General features: G+C 41.1%; 1 protein-coding gene across 16 annotated transcripts in view; it reads right to left on the bottom strand.

The window, feature by feature from the left end:
- The window catches only part of Ttc23 (tetratricopeptide repeat domain 23), an 80,488-nt gene that overhangs the window by 35,057 nt on the left and 20,702 nt on the right, over window positions 1-24,729 (bottom strand). For 15 of the 16 annotated variants that reach the window (XM_010607857.3, XM_010607865.2, XM_010607863.2 and 12 more), the window contains 3 exons: window positions 22,728-22,878; window positions 22,417-22,542; window positions 10,483-10,660 (listed from right to left, as the gene is read on the bottom strand). In XM_010607857.3, coding sequence (XP_010606159.2) covers window positions 10,483-10,660; window positions 22,417-22,542; window positions 22,728-22,878 — 455 coding nt within the window. Of the gene's footprint in view, window positions 1-9,868; window positions 10,027-10,482; window positions 10,661-22,416; window positions 22,543-22,727; window positions 22,879-24,729 lie in introns of those variants that run through there. The other variant, XM_033761076.1, reaches the window with a different exon arrangement.

Genomic DNA, 24,729 nt, shown 5'->3' with positions numbered 1-24,729 from the left:
TCCTCAGCTCCAATCCAGCCGTCAATGGTCACAGCCAGAGCAGAGCTGTCAGACTCCTATCTAACTAGGGCTGTCTCCTTGCATTTGTAAAATGTGCAATATGTCTTGAGCAGAAAGCTTGATGACTAGAGAAAAGGATGAAAGAACGCTCCTATTTATGCAGGCAGAGCCCACCCTAAGAATACAACTTCAAACCCTGGGGGGAGTCTGAGTGTGGGACCCAGCTCCTGAGGACAAGATGGGGTTATGGGGAAGATAGATTCCCCCCACTACCACCTTGAAATGATTCCAGGATCACCATGGTTAAGAGATCACCGACTCAAGTGGGAAAGCCCGCCCACACCAAGGTGGAGACTAAGTTCCCAAGTAGCCCAAGGTGTATTTGTGGACTTAAAACCTGGTGCATTTACTCTGGAGATGAAACACTCATCGGGAAGAAACAGAAGTCTCAATTTAGTAATAAGTAGGCAGGACCTCTGGGTAAAGCTGAAAGCTGGCCCTGGGGAAGGAAGGAAACCAGGAGGCCTATGAGAGTGATGGGCAGCCCACTTACAGGTGGGGAAACGAAGCCTCACGGTCAATGGCAGATTGGCGGGAGAACAGAGATCCAGACAAAGGCCCGTAAAGTCCCAACTGCATCCTCTTCTAGTCTGACACTTGGTTACTGAGAACGCCGAAGTTATAGAACGACGATTTTCTTATCAATGTACTAAAGAACTCTCAAGGGTCAGAGAAAGAGGTTGCTAAACACTAGGATCTGCCCAGGAAGGGAGCAGATTCCTAGAGGGAAAACAGGATGCAAGTAAGTAAATACCCAAGTAGCTTCTGCACTTGATCTTAGCCAAAAGGCTGAGAAGTGATCCCAAGTAGCTTCTGAAAGCTCTGGAGGTACACCAAGGACAGCAGAAACGCTGAAGGACGGAGCAGACGTGCGTTTGTCTCCCACCGAGTCTGCCCTCTGCTTTGCTTCAAGGTTGTGCCTTTAGTCAACAGCAGGCCATTTGTCACAGGAGCTTGCTGTGTGTTTTCTAACTGTCCCTCTCAGCTGTGCCAAGGTTGGCCATTCCCCCCTCAGCTTCGAGATGCCTCTCTCACACCACACAGGGAGTCATGTTGCAGCCAGAGGTTGCCACTTCCTGTCCTCTCCCATCCCTGCCCAGTAGGCAAGCCTCTCCTGGGGCCTGGGGCAGCTGGAGAGCCCTGGTGGAGAAAAATGGAGCTGGGAATCCCGGGGTGGGGGTGGGGACAGTGGGAATTAGATGAAGAACGAACAGGAAGTCACTGGGGGCAGAGAGCATTTGGAGACTGAGGACCCTGGATGAAGCCTGTTTCCTTTAATAGTCAGAGAGTCCTCGGCAGCAGGCAGCTCTCCAGATGTCAATTTTAGCTCCTCCAAAGGGCTGGGGTTGAAAGGCTTAGCACCGAAATAAATACGCCGGAGGCTTATCTTTTCTTCTTTTCATCGCAAGTATACATTTTCTCACAACGTCACTAGATTTTTTAATACGTATAATTTTTAGAAAGCTTAAAATATTTAAAAATCATGAAGTAATAGAAAAGAATAAACAACGGAAACTAAAGAACACTGGCTTTGTTCTGTTTATATGTCTCACTGTCTCCTCCAGTTCTTGGCCCAACTCTTTATAGATCATCACTATGAGCAGTTTCCGGTCCCACCCCATGACCCATGTGCTTCCGGCTGACCTGTGTGCCTGAAGATACACACACACACACAGACACACACACACACACACACACACACACACACATGCACCTGGAGTTTCACCACCTGCCCCTGACCCTGGCTTCCGCCCGTGACCCGCCTGGCCTCCAGTCACAGTGAGAGACAGTTAGACTGCATTTCTCCAGTCCTGCCTGACCCTGAGGATTGTTTTTACATGGCTACTCACTCTTTGGTTCCTCCTCTGTAAATTGCCTGTTCTTGTCTTTTGTCCAAATTTCTACTGAGTTGTCTTTTTCACTGAGATTTTATAAGAACTCTTGTAACATTTCTTTTACTTTGATAACCTGTCAGAGTACTCTTTCCTTTTCATGCTATCACATTTCCTTCCTTCCTTCCTTCTTCTTCGCTGTTTTCTTTTCTTCCTTTCTTTTCTGGCTTCTTCACTGTGTATCTTAATCTATCCGTATCTACACACATAACGTTCACCAATGTCAATATTGGTTATTTCTGGGCAGGGAGGACTGGGGACCTTGCGGCTCATCTCTTTGCAGGGCTTAGTTTTTTAAACACTAAAGAGCATGCATCACTTTTATAAAAGGTAATCGTTATTCAAAAAGAAACAATATCCTTATGGCACCCAGATTTTTGTCAGCCTTGGAAATTCTTTTGTAATGAATGAAATCATTGTATTCTGTAATCTTTTCTAATTTTAAACAAAAAGACTAGTTCTTTTGGAAACTTTAAACTAAAAACAGTGTTAGCCTGATTCCGTATAACAAGTGGATCTCACATTACGGCACATCCTAGCAGGCAGCCAGGAGCTCTGCATCCGGCCAAGGACTCTGCCCCACCAGGAGTCAAGGGTGGGCATCACAGTCACCAGGTTCACGACCAGCGTCAGTAACGTGCCTAGAACTGGAACCTGAAGTGAGTCTGAGATGCTCTGACCCCAAAGCCTTTTGTAGAACAACTTATGAACTCAGTTCTGTCAACACATTTTGCAAATCAACTCTCCTGACATTTGGGGCCTACGGAGGGGGAGGGGGGCCCTGAAAACTGAAAAGAGAAACAAGAAATTCACGAGTCAGAGCAACAGAAGTGTTAACTCAGAGCCCTGGGAGGTAACACCCAGAAACATGCTCTGGCTCCCATAAATGAAATCCTGTCATTTTTTTCCTCTTGTAGGAAGTTAAGAGTTTTGCAGCCAAAATATGCCAATGAGAAGGAATCTCAGAAACAATCACTTTGCCTGGTTTTCTCACTGTCTTGCAGAGCCATAGTGGTCGGAAGGGCGGATGGAGGCTCAGGGCCTGGGACGCCTTCCCCTGGGCTCTGCAGGACTTCATCTGTTTTCTCCACTTGAATGGGTTACTTCCTAAAATGCTGTGGAACTTTTCTACACCCTATAGGAAATAAAAGCCCTTTTCTTTCCCAGTCTTTCTCTCACTCCAAAGGAATGAAGCGGGAAAAACAACAGGGAAGAAGACAAAAGCTCTTTGTGTGTACTTAATACGGCTTCCCCTGGAGAGCTGTGGCTCCCCTGTACCGTCTGCGTCTTAGATAAATACCCTAAAGAAAAGGGAGCATTGGTAAATGTTTTGTACTTGCTGTTAATAAGTAAAAGCAGCTTACGTGGGCAGCAGGCCTAAGAGTTCACAAATCACTTTCCATTTTCCACTTTGAAATTGTGCAGGTCTGTGAAGTGGACGGTCTTTAGTAGTTTCCTCTTTTTATTTTTTCTAAAGAGACTAAAAGTCTTCTCTAGGATCAAAACTGTCAACAGAGAGCCAACCGAACCCAGATTTTCTGACTTCAAATCCATTGTTATTTTCATTTTAGCAAGCTATCTTCTTAATAAAATGATGCATTTAAAATATCCTCTAATCTTTATTATCCTCAATAACAACAGAAAAAAGCCACTCATCAAACTTTACAAGAATTATAAAAATGCTGGATGCAAGGAAATCTTTCTAACTTGGACTCAGACGTCAAAATTTCCCAAATTAAAATAGAGATTAAATGCACAATTTCAGTTGTTTTTGTTTTAGCAGAAATTGGGCTGACCCTACAATTTATGTGAAAATCCAAGGATTCAAAGAGTAAAAAGAATCTTGAAAAAGAAGAATAAAATTACAGGATTCACACATACTGATTTTGAAAGGCTTCCAAACAACAGGAACTGGTTCTTCGTGACGTGGGCAGGACAGACACACAGATCAATGAAACAGAATTGAGTCTAGAGGTTAAACCCTTACATTTATGGTCAACTGAATTTTACAAGGGTGCCAAGACAATTCAGTGGAGAAGGACAGTCTTTTCAATACATGATCCTGGAACAACTGGATAACCATACTAAAAAAAAAGAAGATGAACCTCTATCATACAACATACAAAAATTAACTCAAAATCATGGCAAACACCTGTCTTCCCACCACTCTGGGAGGCTGAGACAGGAAGATCACAAGTTCAATCCCAGCCTGGGCAACTTAGTGTTTCAAACTAGAAAAAAAAAAAAAGAAAAGGAAAGGAAAAGGGTTGAGGATGTAGCTTATTATGAAGGCCCCATGTTCAGTCGCCAAAACCAAAAAACAACAAGCCTCAAAACAGAACACAAAACAGAACAAAGACCTTCAGTGCAAGAGATAAAAATTGTGAAACTCTTAGAAGAAAACATAGATGAAATCCTTCATGAACATAATTAGGCAACACTTTCTTAGATGTGAAGGCAAAAGCACAAACTAAAAGAGAAAAAAAAAAACACAAATTGAACTTAATGAAAATTAAAGTTTTTCTGCTTCAAAGGACACTATTAAGAAAGTAAAAAGATAATGCACTGAGTGGAGGAAAACATTTAGAAATCAAGGATCTAATAATCATCTAGCATCCAGAATATATAAATCATTCATATGTGAACAATAAAAGCACAATGCCTTTAGAAATGGGCAAAAGATTTAATCAACATTTACCAAAAAAAGACAAATGACCAATGAGCACAAGAAAGAAGCACAACTTCAGTAGTCATTAGAGAAACTGAAAGAAAAAGCCACAGTGAGACAACACTTCACACTCACTAGTATGGCTAAAAGAAAAAAGACAGATGAGCCTGGCTTGGTGGCACACGCCTTTAATCCCAGCACTTGGGACGCTGAGGCAGGAGGATCACTGTGAGTGCGAGACCAGCCTGGGCTACATAGTGAGTTCCAGATCAGTCTCAACTACATAGTGAGACCCTGCCTCAAAAAAGAAAAGAAAAAAGACAGATGAGCCTGGCTTGGTGGCACACGCCTTTAATCCCAGCACTTGGGACGCTGAGGCAGGAGGATCACTGTGAGTGCGAGACCAGCCTGGGCTACATAGTGAGTTCCAGATCAGTCTCAACTACATAGTGAGACCCTGCCTCAAAAAAGAAAAGAAAAAAGACAGAGACTAAGATGTGTTGGTGAGGATGTAAAGAGGTTGGAGCCTTTATGCACTTCTGGTAAGAACATAAAATAGCGAGGCCACTTTGGAAAACAGATTGATGGTTCCACAAAAAGTTAAATACAGGGTTACCATAGGACACAGCAATTCCATTCCTAGTCTTATACCCAAGAGAAATTAGTAAGCAAATCCATATAAAAATGTGTATGCAAATATTCATAGCAGTGTTATTCATACCAGCCCCAAAGAATGGATATACAAGTGTGGAATATCTGTATAAGGAAACACTACTGAGCCACTACAGGAACGGAGCACCGAGGCACAGAAACTGTGGGTGAATCGTAGACATTTGCTAAGTACGTAGGTGCCAAAGGCATTGTGTTGCACAGTCCCAGTGACAGGAAATGTCCAGAACAGGGTAATCCAGAGAGACAGAACATAATCTGGTAGTTGCAGGGGAGGCAAAAGTGAGAAGGGACTGGTAAATGACTGCTAATGGGAACAGGACATCTTGAAAATGTTCTGAGATTAAATATCTGTAGTGGGCTACAAAAGTTTATAAATATTGCACAATAAAACCACTAAATTATATACTTTGTAATACTGAATGCTATGGTATGTAAGTGATCTCAATAAGATGCTATAAACAAAATTAAAAACAAAGGACGACTTGGGTAAAGTATTTGCTGTATATATAATAGATAAAGTTTAAGGTAAATCTGTTAAAATATAAAGAACTTTTAACAGTTAAGAAAAACATGATTAAAAGTCTGATTTAAAAGTTAGCAAATGAATAATTCATAAAGAATACAATTCACAAAAAAATTACAGTGACTTAAATATTTGAGGAAAAATTCAACTCCATTTTTAAAAATAGAAATGCAAATTAAAACTGTACTGAGATGTCATTTTTCACCCATCAGATCACAACCAATTTATAAGCTTGACAATGTATTTTGTTGGAACAAGTTGTGTGAAACCAGCATTTTCATACATTGCTAGTGGAAATACACTTGGAACAAGTACAAATGAAAAGGAGATTTGACTACACAGTGCACTTAGCACTAAGACAAAAATATGCATGAGTTTTGCAATGAGACAAAACTACAAAGCATATTCCATTTGACTTAGTCCCATGTCTAGCAATTTACTCAGAAGATGCAATGCAACAGTATGAAAACAACTGCAAAATACTGACCTATCTAAATGTCCAAATGTAGGAAACTATTTGCAAAAATCAAAAAATACATGTATAAACTATATTATTGTTCATCTGTACAAATAAATGAGGAAATTTCCTATGAACGTACTATAAAGTGAGTTCCAAAGATAATATTAAGTTAAAAGAAAGCAAACACATAAATCAGTAACTTGGTGTAGAGAAAGAGACACTATTCTTAACAGCATGTCAGCTGGTACACGTAGATGAAATGGTAGAATGAAAAATGGTTATTTTACAATTATCATAGTGAAGACTGTCTCAGCAAAGAGTCTAAACTGGGTGTGGTGGTGCACGCCTATAATCCTAGCATTTAAAAGGCTGAGGCAAGAGGATTGCTGCGAGTGCAAGGCCCCTCTAGTCTACAGAGTTCAAGGTCAGCCTGAACTACATAGTGAGACCCTGTCTCAAAAAAGAAAGAATGAAAGAAAGAAAGAAAGAAAGAAAGAAAGAAAGAAAGAAAGAAAGAAAGAAAGAAAGGGTCATCAACATACGCTAAACCTAGAGGGAAAGTTTTGATGAGCACAATGTTTATATGGTCTTAAAATGTCTCTCTATAGAATACATATTCTATAGAATAAGAGGAAATGGTTACTTCTGTATATAGAAGTAACCGTATATTGCTACAAATGGGTGATTAGCAATACCAACCCCCAAGAAGATATAAAATTCTTTTGTGTTCTTTTCAGGGCATACATCACCCAAATCTAGTCATGAGAAAACATCAGGCAGACTCCAACGGAGGAACAGTCTGCAAAACAGCTGGCCTGGATTCTTCAAAATTTTCAGAGTAATGAAAGACAGACACTAGGAGGTAAACAGAAAGAAACAGGCTCATGGCAACTCAGTGCAGCACTCAATCCTGGACAAGGTCTTGGGGTAGAAAGAAAAACATTGTCATAAAGGACAAAATTGGGGATAACCAGCAAAACAGAATAGGACAGGCACCAATGTTAAATTTCCTAAATCTCATAACTATGTAGAGAATGACCTTAGTTTTTAGAAAAAAACATACACTAAAGTGTTCAGGGATAAAGGGACATATCATGATTAAGATATAAGTCATCATTAGGGCCGGAGATTTAGTTCAGTGGTTCCGCCACCTGCCTCGAAAGCACAAGGTCCTGAGTTTGATGCCTGGTACCAAAACAAAACAAAACAAAAGATATGTCATCTTTTAAATGTGTCTTGTAAACAAGGAAAATACAGGAAACAAAATACTTTAAAATGGCAAATCCAAGCCTCACAGTCAAGAGATATTACTTAGCTCGTTTCCCATTCATGGAGAGTTCCAGAATCCTGAGTGAAAAATCCTGATATCTCAGAAGATCTTATTGATAGGTGAATCCTTTCGCTGATTCCTGATTTTAGACATTTGCATTGCTTTGTCTAATCCAGTGTTTCCTAAACTGTGGTCTGGGTGACACTGGTATCTCACAGCCTGTCTCTCTTTCAATTCAAAATCCACATTGGCATGTTTAATGCACTATGCAGCCACATGAAATTATTTAATTTTAACTTAATATTATTTAGCTATAAATGCCTTTTCCAGATAGACTTATGAATTTTGGCAATATGCTAGCATCCTACATGGTTTGGGGAATGCTTCTCTGAACCAAGCTCATAGACAATATTTGAATGCATTCTGTAGTATTACAATGGCAGGCAGATACGATAATGGCTGGCACATGTCATTATACATTTGTCAAAATTTGTAAAACATACTATGGAGCCAGGTGATGACAGCATGTTACTATGGGTCCATCAACTGTAATGAGACACCACTCTAATGACAAGATAGTCAAAACAAGTCTTTGGCAGAAGGTCAATATGAATTAAGAATTGTGAAATACTCCTATCCCTCCTCCCAGCAAAAGTTTTGGATAGGAATGTTTAGCATTATTGGTACTCACAAAAAAGTGTGACCCTACCAGTGTCCCCACACTCAGTAAATGGTGCCGTCAGCACTCACAGTGGCCTGAGACACAACCCTGGTATAAACCGGGAGTCCTCTGATTCCTTCAATACCCTACCTCTGTCCCGTGACCCCTGTCATTTCTATTCCCTCCATATCTCTCAACCTTCGCACATCTCTGTTTCCACTGAAGGCACCTGGATCAGGCCAGTACCATCACCGACCTGCACTGCTATGATCCCCTCCGATGTTTTTCCCTGCTATCTCTCCATGGCGCGATCCACTTTTGAGACCACAGGGCATCACTTTCAGCCTGACAATCTGATGAAGTCAGTCTCCCTGCCCGCAGCCCTCCACCTGCCCTCAGGAGGAAGTGCGCTTTCAACACCTTGTCTCACTGATACACAGTGGTCTGTTTTTACATCATTTTAGATCTTTCCATGAGCTCTGGGCTCTTACTGGGCTGTTCTTCTCCAACTCTTAGCACTTTCTGAAACTGATATCTGCATTTATTAGTTTTGCTTCCTCACATCTCCTTCTCTGCATAATCTTTCTGTCCTCGTCATTGCCCCATGGAGCAATGAAAGAACAAGAAAGTCTGGAAAGGGAGAAATTCTTAAAAATCCGTATGGGGCACTATGTACCAGGCACTGTGCTAAACACTTCACAAGTAGTAAGCTGTTAACTCCAACAACAAACCCATGTGTCCATAACAGTAAAAGGTATCAAAAGGAGTGACATGGGGCATCTCTTTCATTTTGATTTTTCTTCCTAGAAAATTCTTCTCTCTCTCTCTCTCTCTCTCTCTCTCTCTCTCTCTCTCTCTCTCTGTTTTTTTCCGGCCAGGTTTTTCTCCTTCAGTTAGCCATGAATCCCGAAGTTGCTAAAGATTCTGCCATCAGTCAGAAGTTTTCTTCCTCCCTGCTCCCCCAACCCAGGCAAGCTCATCTTCTCCCAAGGCATCACCGTGATCTCCACAGGCTTCCTGAGCTCCGTTCCTGATGATCTATCTGCCTTGTGGCCACTTCTTGCACCCAGGAGCATCTCAGACACCTTGGAAGACAGCTCACCACCTGCCCATCACCCAGTTATCCCCGTTTCTCCACTGTAAGTGCCACGGCACCCACGGGGCTGTCTAGACCAGGAACCTGGGAGTCACTGCTGAATCTTCCCCTCTTCCCTCATCCGTATCCAATGCATCTCCACGGCCCACCCGTTCTGCCTCCAGAATCTTTCTCCAACTACCCAACTTCTCTTCACTCCCAGGATCTTCATTCTACGTCCAGCCCCCATCACTTCTGCTGCGTCACTAGCCTCCTTGTGGATCTCCCCAGTCTCGGCGCAACCTCCCCAAATCCATCCTCTACACTAAGACTAAGACTAAGACACCACCCAGACAGTGAGGGAAAGGGGCTCTCCAACACGCTGTGAGTGGGAGTAGAAATTGTCAGACAAATTTTAAAAGATACAGCAATAACATATTCTCAGTACCGTGTCATTATATCTCATTTGAAATAACGGGAACGGATTAGGCTACATTTTCAATTCTCTAAAAGTAAAAAAGCTCTCTTAGCAGGTGAAATGAAGCAAAGACAACAAACTCCCTGTGACGGTTAATTTTCTCTGTCAACTTGATTAGGTTATGATCATGCCCAGTTGTTCAAACATCAGTCTAGATGCGACTCTGACTGTATTTTGTAGAGGTGATCAATATTTATGTCAGTTATATTTGAGTAAAGGAGATTACCCTTGATCAAAACAATGGAACTCAGCTAATCAGTTGAAGACCTAAAAAGCAAACAAAAAGAACCCTAAGATTTTCCAGAGAAGAAGAAATTCAGCCCAGGAATCTTATAGTGATAAAGAGAATAGTAGCTAACAGCTGTAACTAAGTGGCTTCAAATAAAGATTTTAGAGTGTAGTTTAAAAAGAATCTAGACCAGTTTGGCAACACAAGCTCTAAATAAATAAATAAATACTAAAAGATAAGGAAACTTCACCTGATCAATAATGCACATGATGTGCGAAAGCCCACCTGAAAGAAGCCGCTGGCTGCTTGGAGAATGTGTGGCTGGTCGCAGGGGACCAGTATCCAGCACTCTCCTGCCTACCTAGAGCTTACCTAGGGTGCTCTGCTTTCCTAGTGCGAACGGCAAGCTAGGCACTGTCTCGGCTTCTGTGCCACTTATGTTTATGACAAGCACTGGGTCCAGCAAAGCTGTGGTGACAGGTAGCTCCCCTCACCTGTAAGAAATGATTGATGGCTGTGTCGTGGAGCCCCAGGGCTTGCTCTGCGCCTGCTAAATCTCTCAGGATGGATACATACTCAGGGCTCTCTTCGCCTCTGCTGATCTCCATATATTCCAGCGCCTCTTGGTAGTGGGGCAGAGCTTCTTGTGATTTCTTTTGACTGTGATAGACCCTGAAAAAAAATCAAAGCGATTATTTTATAATTAAAATAAAAACACTGAAAATAGAGTTGGCTGGTAGGATTTGACTCTCTGGCCCAGGTGTCCAGCTAATTTCCTTGCCCACTAAGCTTTTCCTCCAAGAGGCAGCAGGGCCCTGCGGTCATGAGAATGGGGTCTAGAATCAGCAGGCAGGATCAAGTACTAGATCCCCCTCGGGAGGTGTGCAGCCTTGGAGTCATGCAACAGTGTCTTCATCTGTAACAGTGTCCACTTAATTGGGTTATTATGAAGATCAAACTAGTAGTATTCATAAAAGCCCCTAACAGACTCTGATGCATAGTAAGGGCTATCTAGGTAGGTACTGGTTTAAAAACCACATCCTAAGAAATAGCCATAAAATAGATGCTAACAACTGATCTTTGAGAAATTACAGAAATTTTCCAGGACTGTAAGGATATGAAGTACTCTCATTAACTGGTAGGGGAATATAGTTTGGGCACAAACTTCTCTGTATCAAAATTATACAAATATAGTGTTACATACACACATATAACTCTACTAATATCACTTCTAGGGATTTATCTTGAGGAGATGCTCTGGCAGGGCAACAAGAAACATACAAGAATGTTTCCCTTAGCCTTTTCTATGACAATGGAAAGCACAAAGCGCTTACAGTTAGTTCTCCATTATGAAACTGTCCACATAACGGGTTACAGTAAATTCCTCTGCAAGTGTACAATGTCATAAGCATTAGAATTAGAGGTGATCCTTATTTATCAACTCAAAACCATATCCATTCTGTATTCTTCAGTAAAATGTTCCTACAAAAATATTTTGCTATCATCTCCTGCATATGAAAATTTTATAGCCAATTTACATTTGTGCAGAGAGAGAGATGCCAAAAACATAGTCATTAAAACATCAGCAATACTTGCTTCTAGGGAGTGATTGTGAATAATTTTCCTTTTTTTTTTTTTGTACCAGGAATCAAACTCAAGACATGCTTGCAAGGCAGGCACGGTGCCACTGAGCTAAATCCCTGGCTCTTACTTTTCTTATTTATGGTTTTCTAAATTTCTCAAATTTTCTTCTATAAAAACTATATTATTTTTGCATCCGAAAAATGCAAATTTAAAAATTATAAGTACAGGTGACAGTAACAAAATATTCCTATAGCTTCTTAGGACCTCTCACATAAAATGTAATCCTATATATTGTTCAACAGAAAGAATGGCATATTTCTAAATACTCACCTTTAACATATTTGATAAGATTACTAGAAACTTCCCTTTCACGGAAAGTTTTTATTTTCAAAATTCATACTGAAAGATGACAATCTTTCCTGTGCCACCTTCCATCCCAGAATCTTGAATACAAAAAGCTGTTACAATTCCCAAAGCACCCACGAGAAACTGAAACATAATGCGAGAAAGTGACTAAAAGATCACACAACTAGGTCTATTTGTAACTCATCATCAGATATTTTCTCTTTTTAAAACTAATTTTGTTGGTGCATTTAGATATACGTAACGATCACATTCGTCACAGGGAATTTGTACCTGTACATCATATATCTTGACGCATTTTTCCCCAATTTCTCCTTCCCTTCAATGCCTCTTTCCCTCCTTATTTACAAAAGCCTTGTTTCCATTTTTCTTTCTATTCTTTCTTTTCCCTTCCCTCCTGTCTCCATATCCCCTCCTCTGTTCCCCTTTCCATTTGAACATTTTCTCCCTATTTCTCAATATCTATTACACATTTTGGTCCTTATTTATCCTTTTGGGTTCTCACACCAGAGAAATAATGCAATGTGTGTCTGATTTACTTCACATAAGAGTATGGTCTCAAGGTGCATCTATTTACTTGGAAATGTACCAAGTTTATCCTTCTTTATGACAGAGTAGTGCTGTATAGTATATAAAAACCACATCTTCGTTATCCATTTTTCAGTTGATGGGCACTTGAGCTATTTCCAAGATTTAGCTGTTATAAATTGTGCTGCTATAAACATGGGTGTGCATACATCATTGGGCATGATGCTTTTAATGCTTTCTTGGGAGATACCAGGAAGGGGAATAGTTGGGTCAAATGGAACCTCAAATCCTAGTTGTCTGAGGTATCTCCATATTGATTTCCATAGTGGTTGCACCAGTCTGCACTCCCACCCACAATGGAGAAGGGTTCCTTTTCCCCTACAGCCCTGCCAGCATTTGTTATTGGTTGATTTCATGATAGCAGCCATTCTATCTTGGGTGCGGTGGAATCTCAGTGTTGTTTTCATCTGCATCAGATATTTTTCACTCAAAGGAATTGGTAGAAGTAGAAATAATTTTCAGATCTATAGTCCTGATGGCACTTCTATAATTGTGAAGAGGTTTAAATACAGGAGAAGTCAGGTATTGCTATGTGCCCAGACCAAGCCAGGTCATAGCTTGCAGCAAATCTAATCTCAGGGAGAAAAAGATTAACAGATGACCAAATAATATTAGGCTCCTTCTGACCTTTCGCAAGCTTAGAGTGCAATGGATTATCACAATTTTTGCAAACATCAGGCTTTACTTTTGTAGAAATAAACCAGTAGCAATTTTGGTGATAGGAGGAGGTTCTGAAACATTTGTTTTGTAAGAAATCACTTTTTAAAAGAGAATTAGATTCCAGGCAGATAAAGTTGAAAGAACAAAAAACAAGGGTCAGCAAATTCTTGTCTGGAGCCCAAACCTGCTCACTGGTTTTGTAAATAGTTTTCCTGGCGGGCAGCCAGTCCATTTGTTTATAAATCACCTGTGCCTGCCTTTGAACTACAGGGGTAGAGTTGATCATTGTCAAAAAGGTCTCCCAGCTTGTGAAGCCTAATATTTACTGCCAGAATCTTCAAAGAAAATTTGCTGATTGCTTGCTTAGAATCTAGAGAAAGCCACAATGTGTTCAAAATAACTAGATTTCTTTTCACCTAATGCTATCGATATTTGACCAAAGAAATAAAATCACCTTTTTCCTTTTTCATATTGACAGACGATGTGGAGTGTGCCAAGGTAGTACAGAAAAGGTCTTTTGTTTCTAAAGGTGCCTATAAAAGTCATGGAAGAGTAAAAAAGCAAGTACAAACACCAAAATGATTTAATCTGGACAAGTGCTTCAAAAGGAAGCAAAATTCAAAGCTTGGTAATCAAGCATCTAGGTGTGAAAACAGAAAATAATAAGAAAGAATGCCTTAATTCATAGAGCAACAATTGTTCCTGAGATAGGATACTAAATAAAAGTGGGGGTTTGTAATGATAAACACTTATTAATTAACTTAGCCAAAAGCACAGGATGTGACTCCAATTTTATACCATGTCCCTTTTTAGGTATCAAAATTTCACTGCATAAACATTTGGCTCCCAGAGAAAATTTTATGGAAAAGAAGCCAGGATGAGAGGCAGGGCAGTCCTGAGACAGGAGTAGAGAACGTAAACTGTAGTCTCAGCATCTGCGTTTGCAGAGCTTGGGCAAGAGCAGAGAAATGTCTTTGAATTTTGGTTTCCCGATCCGAACTCTGGTGTCTGAGAGCACTGTCGTGAGACTCAAGTAAGATGCTGGTGAAAGTGCTTTGTAAACAGAAGCAGGCCAGAGAGGTATTAAAGACCTATACATCGTCCTGTCTTTTGCTTTTCCTCTCATCCTGCATGCTCCGTGGAGCAGCTCAGGCTGTCCTCAGATGGAAATGAGCTCACCTGTTCTCTCAGGTCCATCCCACCACTGCCCACAAGTGTAGAATGTTCAAACTCACTGAAAACATTGTGCAAATGAGATAGTCATTTTAAAACTGAACCTTAAATTATTTAAGAAGAAGTAATTACAAGAACGATATATATACCATTATTCAAAGTAAGAACAGATAGTTAAATTTCAAATTTTTTAAATATATAGAATTAGGTTTCTCACACTCTGTCAACAAAAGCTCTAAATGGATTAGAGACCTAAATTTAAAAGGCATAGCTTTGTCATGTTTGAGAGAAAATATATTAAAAAAGCAATCCTGTGACTTTAGGATAGAAAAAGTACAAATGTGAACATAAAAGATAGGTAAATTTGGTCACATTAAAAATCAAGACTTGATATAAAGATATGAAGAATATCTATAAGTTTATTTTTTTACAATGTAAATAGTCCAATACAAAATAAGCAAAAGATGTGACCAGATAATTCACAGAATAAGAATCCCAAATATTGGGGTAACATATGAAAAGTTATTTAACCTCACCAACAGAGAAATATAATTGAAGATCCCATGAGATCGAATTTTGCAGCCCTATGATAGGCAAAAATAAGAAGCCTGACAATATCAAATGTTGGCAAGGACATGGAGAAACAGGAATGTACGCACGCAGCATATTCACAAGAGCATAAACTGGTGGAAAGTCCTGGAAAAGACAGATAAGACTGAAGTTGTGGGGACATAAATAGTATTTATAATAACAAAGCAATTTTCAGGTTCACCTTCATGAGAACGGATAATTACAATAAGGAAAAATCAATCAGGCTCTACATACATGGACATTTAAAATGAAGAGATTAGAGCAGCGTGTATCAATTGACAGAGATAGCTCTGAGAAGCACAGATGTTACGGGAGAAAAGCAAGCTACACAAAGAGAAGTATACAAAGGTAAAAAATTTGAAAAATAATGCATACTTTATGGCTATACACATATACAGTGAAGGCACAAAAACCTGTAGAGGAGGGAAAACACTAAATTCAGCAAAATAATTGCCCGTAATGTGGAGGAAGAAAACAGAATTGGGGAGGATGCATGACAGGCTTCCACTTGTCCCAAATCCCCCGTTCTGCAAGCTTGGTGACCTGTACGTGAGGCTCTGAGTAACGATGTGTGCACTTCTGCGCGCCTCAGACAGTTCGTCACGAAGCAGAACGGATGCAGCCTGTTCAGTGTGCACCCAGGGTGAAGCACCTTCACCCCCTCCCCTGAAATGGCCGTTGCGTGCTACTGTGGGGCCCTGGCACAGGCGCAGCTGAGAACGCAGGCCAGGAAGCTAAAGCAAGCTGTGCAGAGCCTCTGAACCCGAGAGCACACTGTTCTCATGGAAGGAAAGGTAACACAGGAAATGCAATCACATTAGCATCACAAGGATATTTACTAAAGGGGAAGTGAAAGAGTACTGTGTCTAGAAATAACTCAGTTATAGTCTTACCCCCATCTCCAACTCACTCAGCACCAGTCAATCTCAGGCAATCTCGTCTATTTCCGTTTTCCCAGACGGAACGCTTGGGATGGCAATATTTTCCCCTTTCCATTTCTGTCCTCCCTCGGGGGATGCTTTGAGGATTTACATCTAGTGTGCCTATGATGTGTTTGGTAGCTTTTAAAGTGCACTAGACAGGTGAGAAGATGGACAATTTTGAACAAGAGAACATTGATTTGGCAGGTCCACAACTTAAACCATGGCATATTTTATTGAACGACAATGCACTCTCAGTAATTCCATGGAGCACGTGATGATATTGCATCTCAGAAGGCTTTGGGGAAATATCACTTGGATGGAGACTTGTTTTAACACCCAGTATGAAAATATAACCTCCCGTGGTGTTACCAGGGGGACAGAGTTTCCTCCTAAAATTGTAGCATTTGGCAAGAATGTTGTGCACCAGTGGGAAGAAAGGGTAGGAATGTCACGAACGATTAAAATCTGATGAGAAACCGATCCTAAAAGAAGATAAGCAGGACTTTCCAAGTCAAAGAGAAAAGGTTCACAAGTGGGTCTCTCTACAGACAAGGGGAGGGTCTGCTGCCGAGCGCCCTGGCCCTGGGAGGATGCCGTACTGCACTAGTGAGCATGCTCGGTGCTCTGCTTGGCAGCCCGGACCCTGGAGTTTGACAGGCTGGGCTGGGCTCTGCTGCTTCCCCGCCAAGTGACCTTGGGATTGCCTGCACTTTTCTCGGGCCTCGGTTATTCCATCTGCGATGGGAATAAAGGCGTCTGCCTTGCGTCTGCCTTGGAAATGACCGTAAGCAAAGCTCTCAGAAGAGCCTGGCACAGCAGGTGGTCAGCGACTGGTAGCTGGGGTGGGTTTTCTTTCTTTCTTTTCCTTCCCCTTCCCCTTTCTTCCTTTTTCTTTCATTTTGGGGGGCTTCCTATGTACCTAGATGCGTTAGTATGGTGACCATTTAATCTTTACAGTAACCCTGTGAGGTCCCATCATTTGAACATTAACAGGAGAGGAGGAGAGTAAGGCTCATAGGAGGCAGGAGCCCTGCCCAAGTTCATGTAGCAGGCTTGTTTAAAACTGACTCGAACCCAGGGCTTCCGGCTACAAAGCCCACATGGCTACATACACTGGGTTATTCTTTTGTTTTGTTTTTTCTGGTACTGGGAATGGAACTCAGGACCTTGCTCTTGCCAGGCAGGTACAGAGCCACTGAGCTACATCCCCAGCACACACTATGTTGTTGATGATCACGCTGCTTAGGAGTAGCTGGCAGGTGTCCTGCTGGTGGTCTGAGGAAAGAAAAGTGTTTTTTTATACATGGGCTGGTTCAGCACTCACTGGGCAAACTGGGGAAGACCCCAAAGATGACATGCCACAGGATCACAAAGGAAGCTGCATGCAAATCACAGGCTCTGGAGCAACAATCTCACTATAAGACCCCAAAGATGACATGCCACAGGATCACAAAGGAAGCTGCATGCAAATCACAGGCTCGAGAGCAACAATCTCACTAGATAGCATAAAACCACACAGAATGGTTAATTCAAACAGGTGTGTGTGTGTGTGTGTGTGTGTGTGCACGTACAAGCACACCATAGTATATGCCTGTGTATATAAACACCACTATCTCTCTCTCTGGAAATTTGAACAGAATGCAGATTAGAATAGATCAGCATAGAACATAGATAGCTCTGAACCCTGAGGGAAAGTTTACTCATTTTTGCTGGGGACTTAAGGGGATATAGCTGAAATATAACCCAGGTATACATGATTGGATTTACCCTCCAAAGTTAAGGAATCACTGCTGAATGAAGCGATGCTGGGACAGAGAAGGAGAGAGAGAGGAAAGAAGCTTTCAGGCCCAAAGCAAGGATGGAAGGCATGGAGCATGACTCAGCCTGCAGCACTTCTGTGTCTGCCCAGGGAGAAAGGCACCAGCAGGCCTCCCGGGTACCATAAAAGGAGAGGCAGATGGAGGAAGAGGATACACTGAAAGGTAGCCTTTTAAAGGGAAACCCCTGGGAGAGGTGCCTGAGAAATTACCCTGGTCTTTCACGGCTAAGACCTGGAAAAAGGAAAACCACAACGTTGGTTCAAATGTAGATCTGTTTGGATATTTCAATGAGGAAACATTTCACATTTTAATGAGGAAATAAAGCAAACTCATTGAATGAAAGGGGTGCAGTGTAAATACGTTTGTTCCAGTGAAGATGTAGGGATGAGAAATCTGGATGAAAAGAAGTCGCAAAGTTTGTAACAGCTCTGCTAAAAGCAAAAGTAACTTTGTAGAACGGCTTGCTACACTAAAGTTCTTGTTATTGAGCATAGATGCGTACAAGGCCCGCCATCTGCTGGCAAGGTTTGGTACTGCTATTTTGAAAGGATCTTTGAGGCGGAGCCAGATTCTTGGAGAGGATAATTTGCTGTTTTGCAGCGACGCTACTCAAAACTATGCACTGCTATGTCAGATCTCAACAGATGGAACAAATATGAAACTCTGCCTTACAAGACAGAATAGTGGCTAGTTATGTGCAGGGTAAGATTCTGGATAAACTCTCCCAGTCACCAAGAGCGCTTTCCTCCTCTCCTTACATAAATGGAATTGCATAATTCCTCTGGGTCTGGTTTCTTGCACTAAACACTGTGTCAGTGAGAGTCAGCTATGATATCCATCAAGGTGTAGTCAATATTATTCTACTTTTCAGAAACATTTAGGTTGTTTTCCAATTCTTGGCGATCATCAATAATGAAGCTTTGAACACACTTGGCTGTGCCTTTTGGTGAATACATTATTCCTGTTAGGTGGTTATTTTGCAGTGATACTATTGGGCTAATGAGAATGTAAATGTTCAAATCTAGCAGATAATGACAAATGTTTCCTTAATCATACTGCACTGTCCCAGCTGTGGCACAGGAGAAGCCACACCTGTCTCCCACATCCTTGTCCACTCTGATGTTACCAGTCTTTCAAGAAGTCTCAGCCATTAGCGGGGCTATAACATTATCTTTGATGTGAATGTTCATTTCTCTGATGTCTGATGAGAGGGAGCCTTTAGTAAGCATGTTAGCTATGTGAGTATCCTTTCTTTGTGAAAAGACTCTTGCTTTTTTCTTTTCCTGTTCAGGTTGCCTTTATTTTAGTAAGATATTGGGGCGTCTCACAGATTCTAGATATGAGCCCTTTATCAGTCACACATATTACAGATAAATCTTCTTCCTCTCTGTGCTTGCCTGTGGTATAAAACATGGTGATTTAATTATGCAGGGCCACATGGTGCCCCGCGAGAGCCTCACCCTTGCATTGCCTGGAAGCCATTAACTAATTTCTAATTAGATCACAATAAGTCAGATATATAAATGACAAACTCCATAGAAACCATGAGAACAAAAAGAAAATAATGTATAGTTTACGAGTACGTGGGAAGGAAAATGGAATGATGAAAATTTTGAGATGTAATCTAAAAGACAGCAAGAAAAATAACAGAAAATTGGTAGGATAAAAGGAAACAAACTCAAAGAATTAAAAATATGAAAAAGGGCATTAAAGCAAAATTTGTAGGAAAAGAAGTCATAACATCAGGCAAGATAAGAGAGAACAAGAAATGATGAGAACTACTGATAAGCAAAGTCACAGATTAAGAAAGTGATTAATGGAGCTGTTGAACTCTCCTCTTTCCAACAAAACAGGCTCACAACATATACAACAGTAACTGGCAGAGCTCTGAGTGGATGCAGGCAGATCACCAATTATACGTGGAGATTTTAATACAGTTCATTCACCGTAAAAACTACTATATCGAGCACAAAGTCCCGAGTTCGTTCCCTGGTACCAAAACCAGCAAACACTAATATATCAGATTTGCAAAACATAAAGATACAAATTTGAACAGAATAAGACTAACAGATTAAAATAATTTAAATTTATTTAAATTTATTAATTTATTAAATAATTTGATTTATTAATAATTAATTTATTAAAATAAATTTAAATTTTATTAAATTAAAATAAATACATAAGATTAAACAGATTAATGAGATTAACTACTGCAGATTTACTAGAATAGCAAATAGTAAATAGAAAAATAACAAATATAATTTATTTCATACTATATTTGGAACATTCATAAAAGCTGAAAATGGGCGAGGTCATAAAGAAGGCTTCAATACATTTCGAAGAGTTGATAGCATACAAATATGTTTTTGTTCATACTGTAATAAAATTAGGAATCAGTAACATCAGAATACCTCGAAAAATCACAAATATCTGTAAACTTAAATACACATCATCTGAATAAGTTAAGAAATGCTGAGAACTTACTTAATGACACTGATAAATGTTACACGTTATAATATAGGAAGGTAAAACTAAAGCAGGGCTTGTAGGGAAATTGTGGAGAATACTTTTTTTTTTGTATGGGGATCGAACTCAGGACCTTGTGCTTGCAGGGCAGGTGCAGTGACACTGAGCTAAATCCCTGGCCCTGGAGAATACTTCTGATATTTGGATTGGAAACATTTTGTAACCAAATTCTCAAAATGTAAAAGGTAAACATGAATGAATTTGACTCTGACAAAATGAAAGACTTTCTATGCCACGAAGAACATGGACAAAATAAATCAAACATAAAAAATGTAATATCGCTAATATTTTTGACATTCAAGAAAATATCGATTATCCATACAAAGAGTACAGAGAATTCCAAAAGCAAAAAATAAAGAGGAATATTCATAGCCTATTCATAGAAAGGGAATCCCAAATGGCTAAGAAGTATAGGGAGAGGTATTTAAACTCAGTAATAAGATAAATATAAATAGAATTGAATATAATTAGCGTGTGACACGCACCAGGTTGGCCAGGCAGAAAGACAACAGTGCGAAGCGTCAGTGAGGTGTGAGAAATAGAAATAAATCTATCTGTGCAGTGAGCAAGGCTCCCACAGGGTCAGCAGTCAGCCAGTGCTTAGTGAACTGGAAGTGTGCCCCAAAAATCCCACCCCAAGGGCGTAAACCCTGCCAAGGCCTCCCTCGGCTGCCTAAGTGAATATTCATGGCAGCACTGCTGTGGCAGCAGAGCTGGGGACAGTGTCCACTGCTCAGAGAGGGACAGGCAAAATGCGCTGCCTGCATTCTGGGAAGCATTCTGCAGAGGTCGGAAACAAGCATCTGGAGTACAGGCAGCAGTTTGAAAGAGTTTTTGTTGTTGTTGCTTTTTGAGACAGGGTCTCGCTATGTAGTTGAGACTGACCTGGAACTCACTACGTAGCCCAGGCTGGTCTTGAACTCACAGCGATCCTCCTGCCTCAGCCTTCCAAGTGCTGGGATGACAGGTGTGGGCCACCATGCCCAGCTCAAAAGAGTTGAGTAGAAAAAAAGTAAGAAGCAGATAGGTACGAGTTTATATAAACCTAAAGCACACACATACTAAACATTATTTTTCATAGATCCACAGTCAAAGACATAAACAACCATTGAAATAGATATCGATACTGTGGGGTGGGGGAGGGAGAGTGAGGATGAAAATAAGAGATGAAGGAAAATGTTTATTTAAAAACGGAGACTGAAGGCCTTGCGTGGACAGATGAACGCTGCACTTGCAGTCCAGATACCCCAGACAAAACAGATGAACAAGGAGGAACCAGTTACCCCCCCACATACACATGAACGGTCACAAAATTTCCCTACACCCCCTGTATATTTTTTTAAAGCTTGAGCCACGGTTGTTTGTTCCCATTTTCCATCCGCATGGAAGCATTAGGTGTGCTCACTTGGGATTCTTTCCTAATACATTTCTTAGCATGATCCTATAGATTTGCTGAGTTCTTCTGAGAATCAACCTATGATGGTGCACTGAATTCTGGCTTTAGTTAAGGGCAGTCTTATAGGCCAGTGAGGATTCTGTCTCTTCTAGAAAGGACCTTTTTCTGCCATCTTCCCCCCACCATTCCGTCTTGCCACACAGAATGGGCATATTCTGTCACCCCAGTAGTCTGGGGAACTGGCATAGGGTTGGGGAACTTTGGGCAGGGGTGAACGTGCTACCTACCCAGGACCCATGGCCTTCTCTTTATGTCCTTTCCAGCCTGGTTTACTTGGTGAGTGTAGAGCAGGTGGGAAGCAAGAACAATTGTCTTAGTATCACAGATTCAGATATACCTAAGATCTTTGTCCTTGGAGGCCCTGATCGTCAAGTCAAGCTACTGAACCCTTTCAGACCATAGCAGTTAGAGGGGTGGGGGCAGAAAGCAGGAGAGGGGAAGGGAAGGATGCAGAGGCAGCAGGCAGGAAGAAAGCATGGGCAGAACGTCAGCCAAGGAAGCAGCGATCGGAAATCTAGGGCCCTGGGTAGATGAGACAGCATTTGACATCACATGGAAAGTGTTGCTGATGTCTCTCAGTTGGGCTGCTCTGCCATGACCGGGCTTCTCTTTAGCTTCTGGACCAAAGCCTTGAGAGAAGCCTCTAAGAGACACAGCCCCAAGGAGAGGCCACTGCTGTCTAAAGAGAAACTCCTGGCAAAGACCCTCCACCCACCATGGCTGTAGTCCAAACATGAAACTTACTGTGCAAATGACCACTTGATCCGTGCTTGGACTTCGATCCACTCTTCCTTTACAATCCGCCCGCACTGTAGCAGCTCCCTTGAAAGTCTCTCTGCTTTCACCAAATTCTCTGAAGCTTCACTAAATCTGGATTATGCTCAGGAAATGATCTCGGTTCTGGGACCCCCGGTATTGGAATTTCTTGGCTTGGCTTTCACATTGCCTATCACCCTTCCTCGGTCTTCTATCAGTTTTTTACTTACCCTGAGAACTGAAGGGAAGTATTACATGAGCAATATTTCTATTTGTTAAGATAAGAGACAAAAGGATACTTTTGAAGGGAAAGGAAGGCTCTTCCCATGGTATGGAAAAGCTCTACCGAACACTTGAAGACATCCGTATTATCGTTATAAGGAGGCACAATGAAGTCGGTGAGGATCTCTTTGGCTTTCTCTGCATGTTGTTTTGCTTGCAGCGAAAATCCTGTGGACAAAGAAAATGAAGTCTCAGTTTCTTTTTAATCTTAGATGGACAGGAATATAGTTCTCTCTGGCCCAGCGACCCCACAAGGTTTCTGCATACTGTCCACACAGACCTATACCTGGACAGCAGGAATACTGTCATGACTGTAACAATTATAGTGTTGTTTCATGTCAGTTACTCAAGATGAAAATGTTCCCCAAATGGCCTTTTGAGAAATAAACAGAACAAGATGGAATTGAACCACTTTGAAGCCTCACCAATATCAGACATAAAACATCTTCCAAATAATTATAAAAAAACAAATGGAATATAAGAGTTGCATTTGGGGCAGGAAGCAAGACCCTCATGAATCTTAATCCTGGCTTTGTGACAGCAATCTTAATGAAATACTAAAAATTCTGGATCTTCTCCCCATTCATCTATAGTCATAGTTAAGTTAACAGAATGCTAGTACAATGGTGGCTATAAAAGTTACTCAGGACTAATTTCCAGTGTGCTCTAGCACTCTCCTGTGGGCTTGTCAGACCATGGAAGGTGTCACACTGATGATGACCAGCTAGGAGTCAGTGCTTTGTGCTTCCCCACACTCAGGCCCCCACTGACGGTCCCTGCCTTTCCCATCCACACCCCCGGGTACTGTGTTCTCAATTACACGGACTTGTATCTGGAATCTCTGAGAAGGTGTCAAAATATGAAGTTAATTCTGTTTTCTATAGAGCAGAAACAATACACTCTCTAATAGCAAAAATCCAGGCTCTGCTGTCTGCATGTCGGAACTCACAGTTTTTAGTGTGTTTATTTTTTTAAAAAGCACCTACTTCACCAGCCTACCTGAAACTTATTAGTGCGAACTGTGCCTATGGTCTAACCCAGGGAATGGGAGCTGCACGTCCAACTATGGTCTCGTCCATTAAGAACTTGAACTCAAAAGCAGCAAGTAAGTATACGAAAAAATGCTCCACAGCACTGGTCATTTGAGAGATGCAGATGAAAACAACACTGAAGTTCCACCTCACCCCACAAAGAATGGCTGCTATCAAGAAATCACACAATAACAAATGTTGGTGGGGCTGTGGGGAGAAAGGAACCCTTCTCCATTGCTGGTGGGAGTGCAGACTGGTGCAACCACTATGGAAATCAATATGGAGATACCTCAAAGAGCTGGGAGTAGAGGTTCCATTTGACCCAGCCATCCCTCTGCTGGGTATCTTTCCAAAAGATTTAAAAGAATCATACCACCATGATATATGTGCACCAATGTTCATAGCGGCACAGTTTATAATAGCTAAAACTTGGAAACAGCCCATCTGCCCATCTGTTGGAAACTGGATAAAGGAGATGTGGCTTTTCTATAAAATGGAATACTACTCAGCCATAAAGAACGAGAAATTAGAGTCATTCATAGGAAAATGGATACATATTGAAGAAAAACTCTTAAGTGAAATAAATAAGTCACACATGTGTAAATACCAAATAGTTTCTCTGGTGTGAAAAACTATAAAAGTACACAAGATCCTAATGGGATAATTAAGAGTGTGAAATAGGAGGAAAAGGGCTAAAGATGTAGGGAAAGTGGAAAGGGTAGGAAAAAGGTAATAAAGGAAAGGAAAAAAATGAAAAAATGGAAATAAAGAGTTTGTTAATGGGGAGGGGAGGAGGGGATGAAGGGAGGGCAGGGACAAGGGAAAAAAATGAGAACCAAGACCTGTCATGTGAAGGTACAGGATCCCAGTAATGAATGTAACTGTACTGTATACCTAAAATGTACTAATAAACTCAATAAAAAGAAAAAAAAAAAGAACTTGAACTCTGTTCTGGACACAAGCTAGGTTGAGGTTCAAGAGTATCAGC

This window comes from Fukomys damarensis, unplaced genomic scaffold (assembly GCF_012274545.1).
Source record: "Fukomys damarensis isolate Sample0158 unplaced genomic scaffold, DMR_v1.0_HiC HiC_scaffold_7, whole genome shotgun sequence".
In the NCBI taxonomy this organism is placed as follows: domain Eukaryota; kingdom Metazoa; phylum Chordata; class Mammalia; order Rodentia; family Bathyergidae; genus Fukomys; species Fukomys damarensis.
This window is presented reverse-complemented; position numbering and strand designations above follow the sequence as displayed.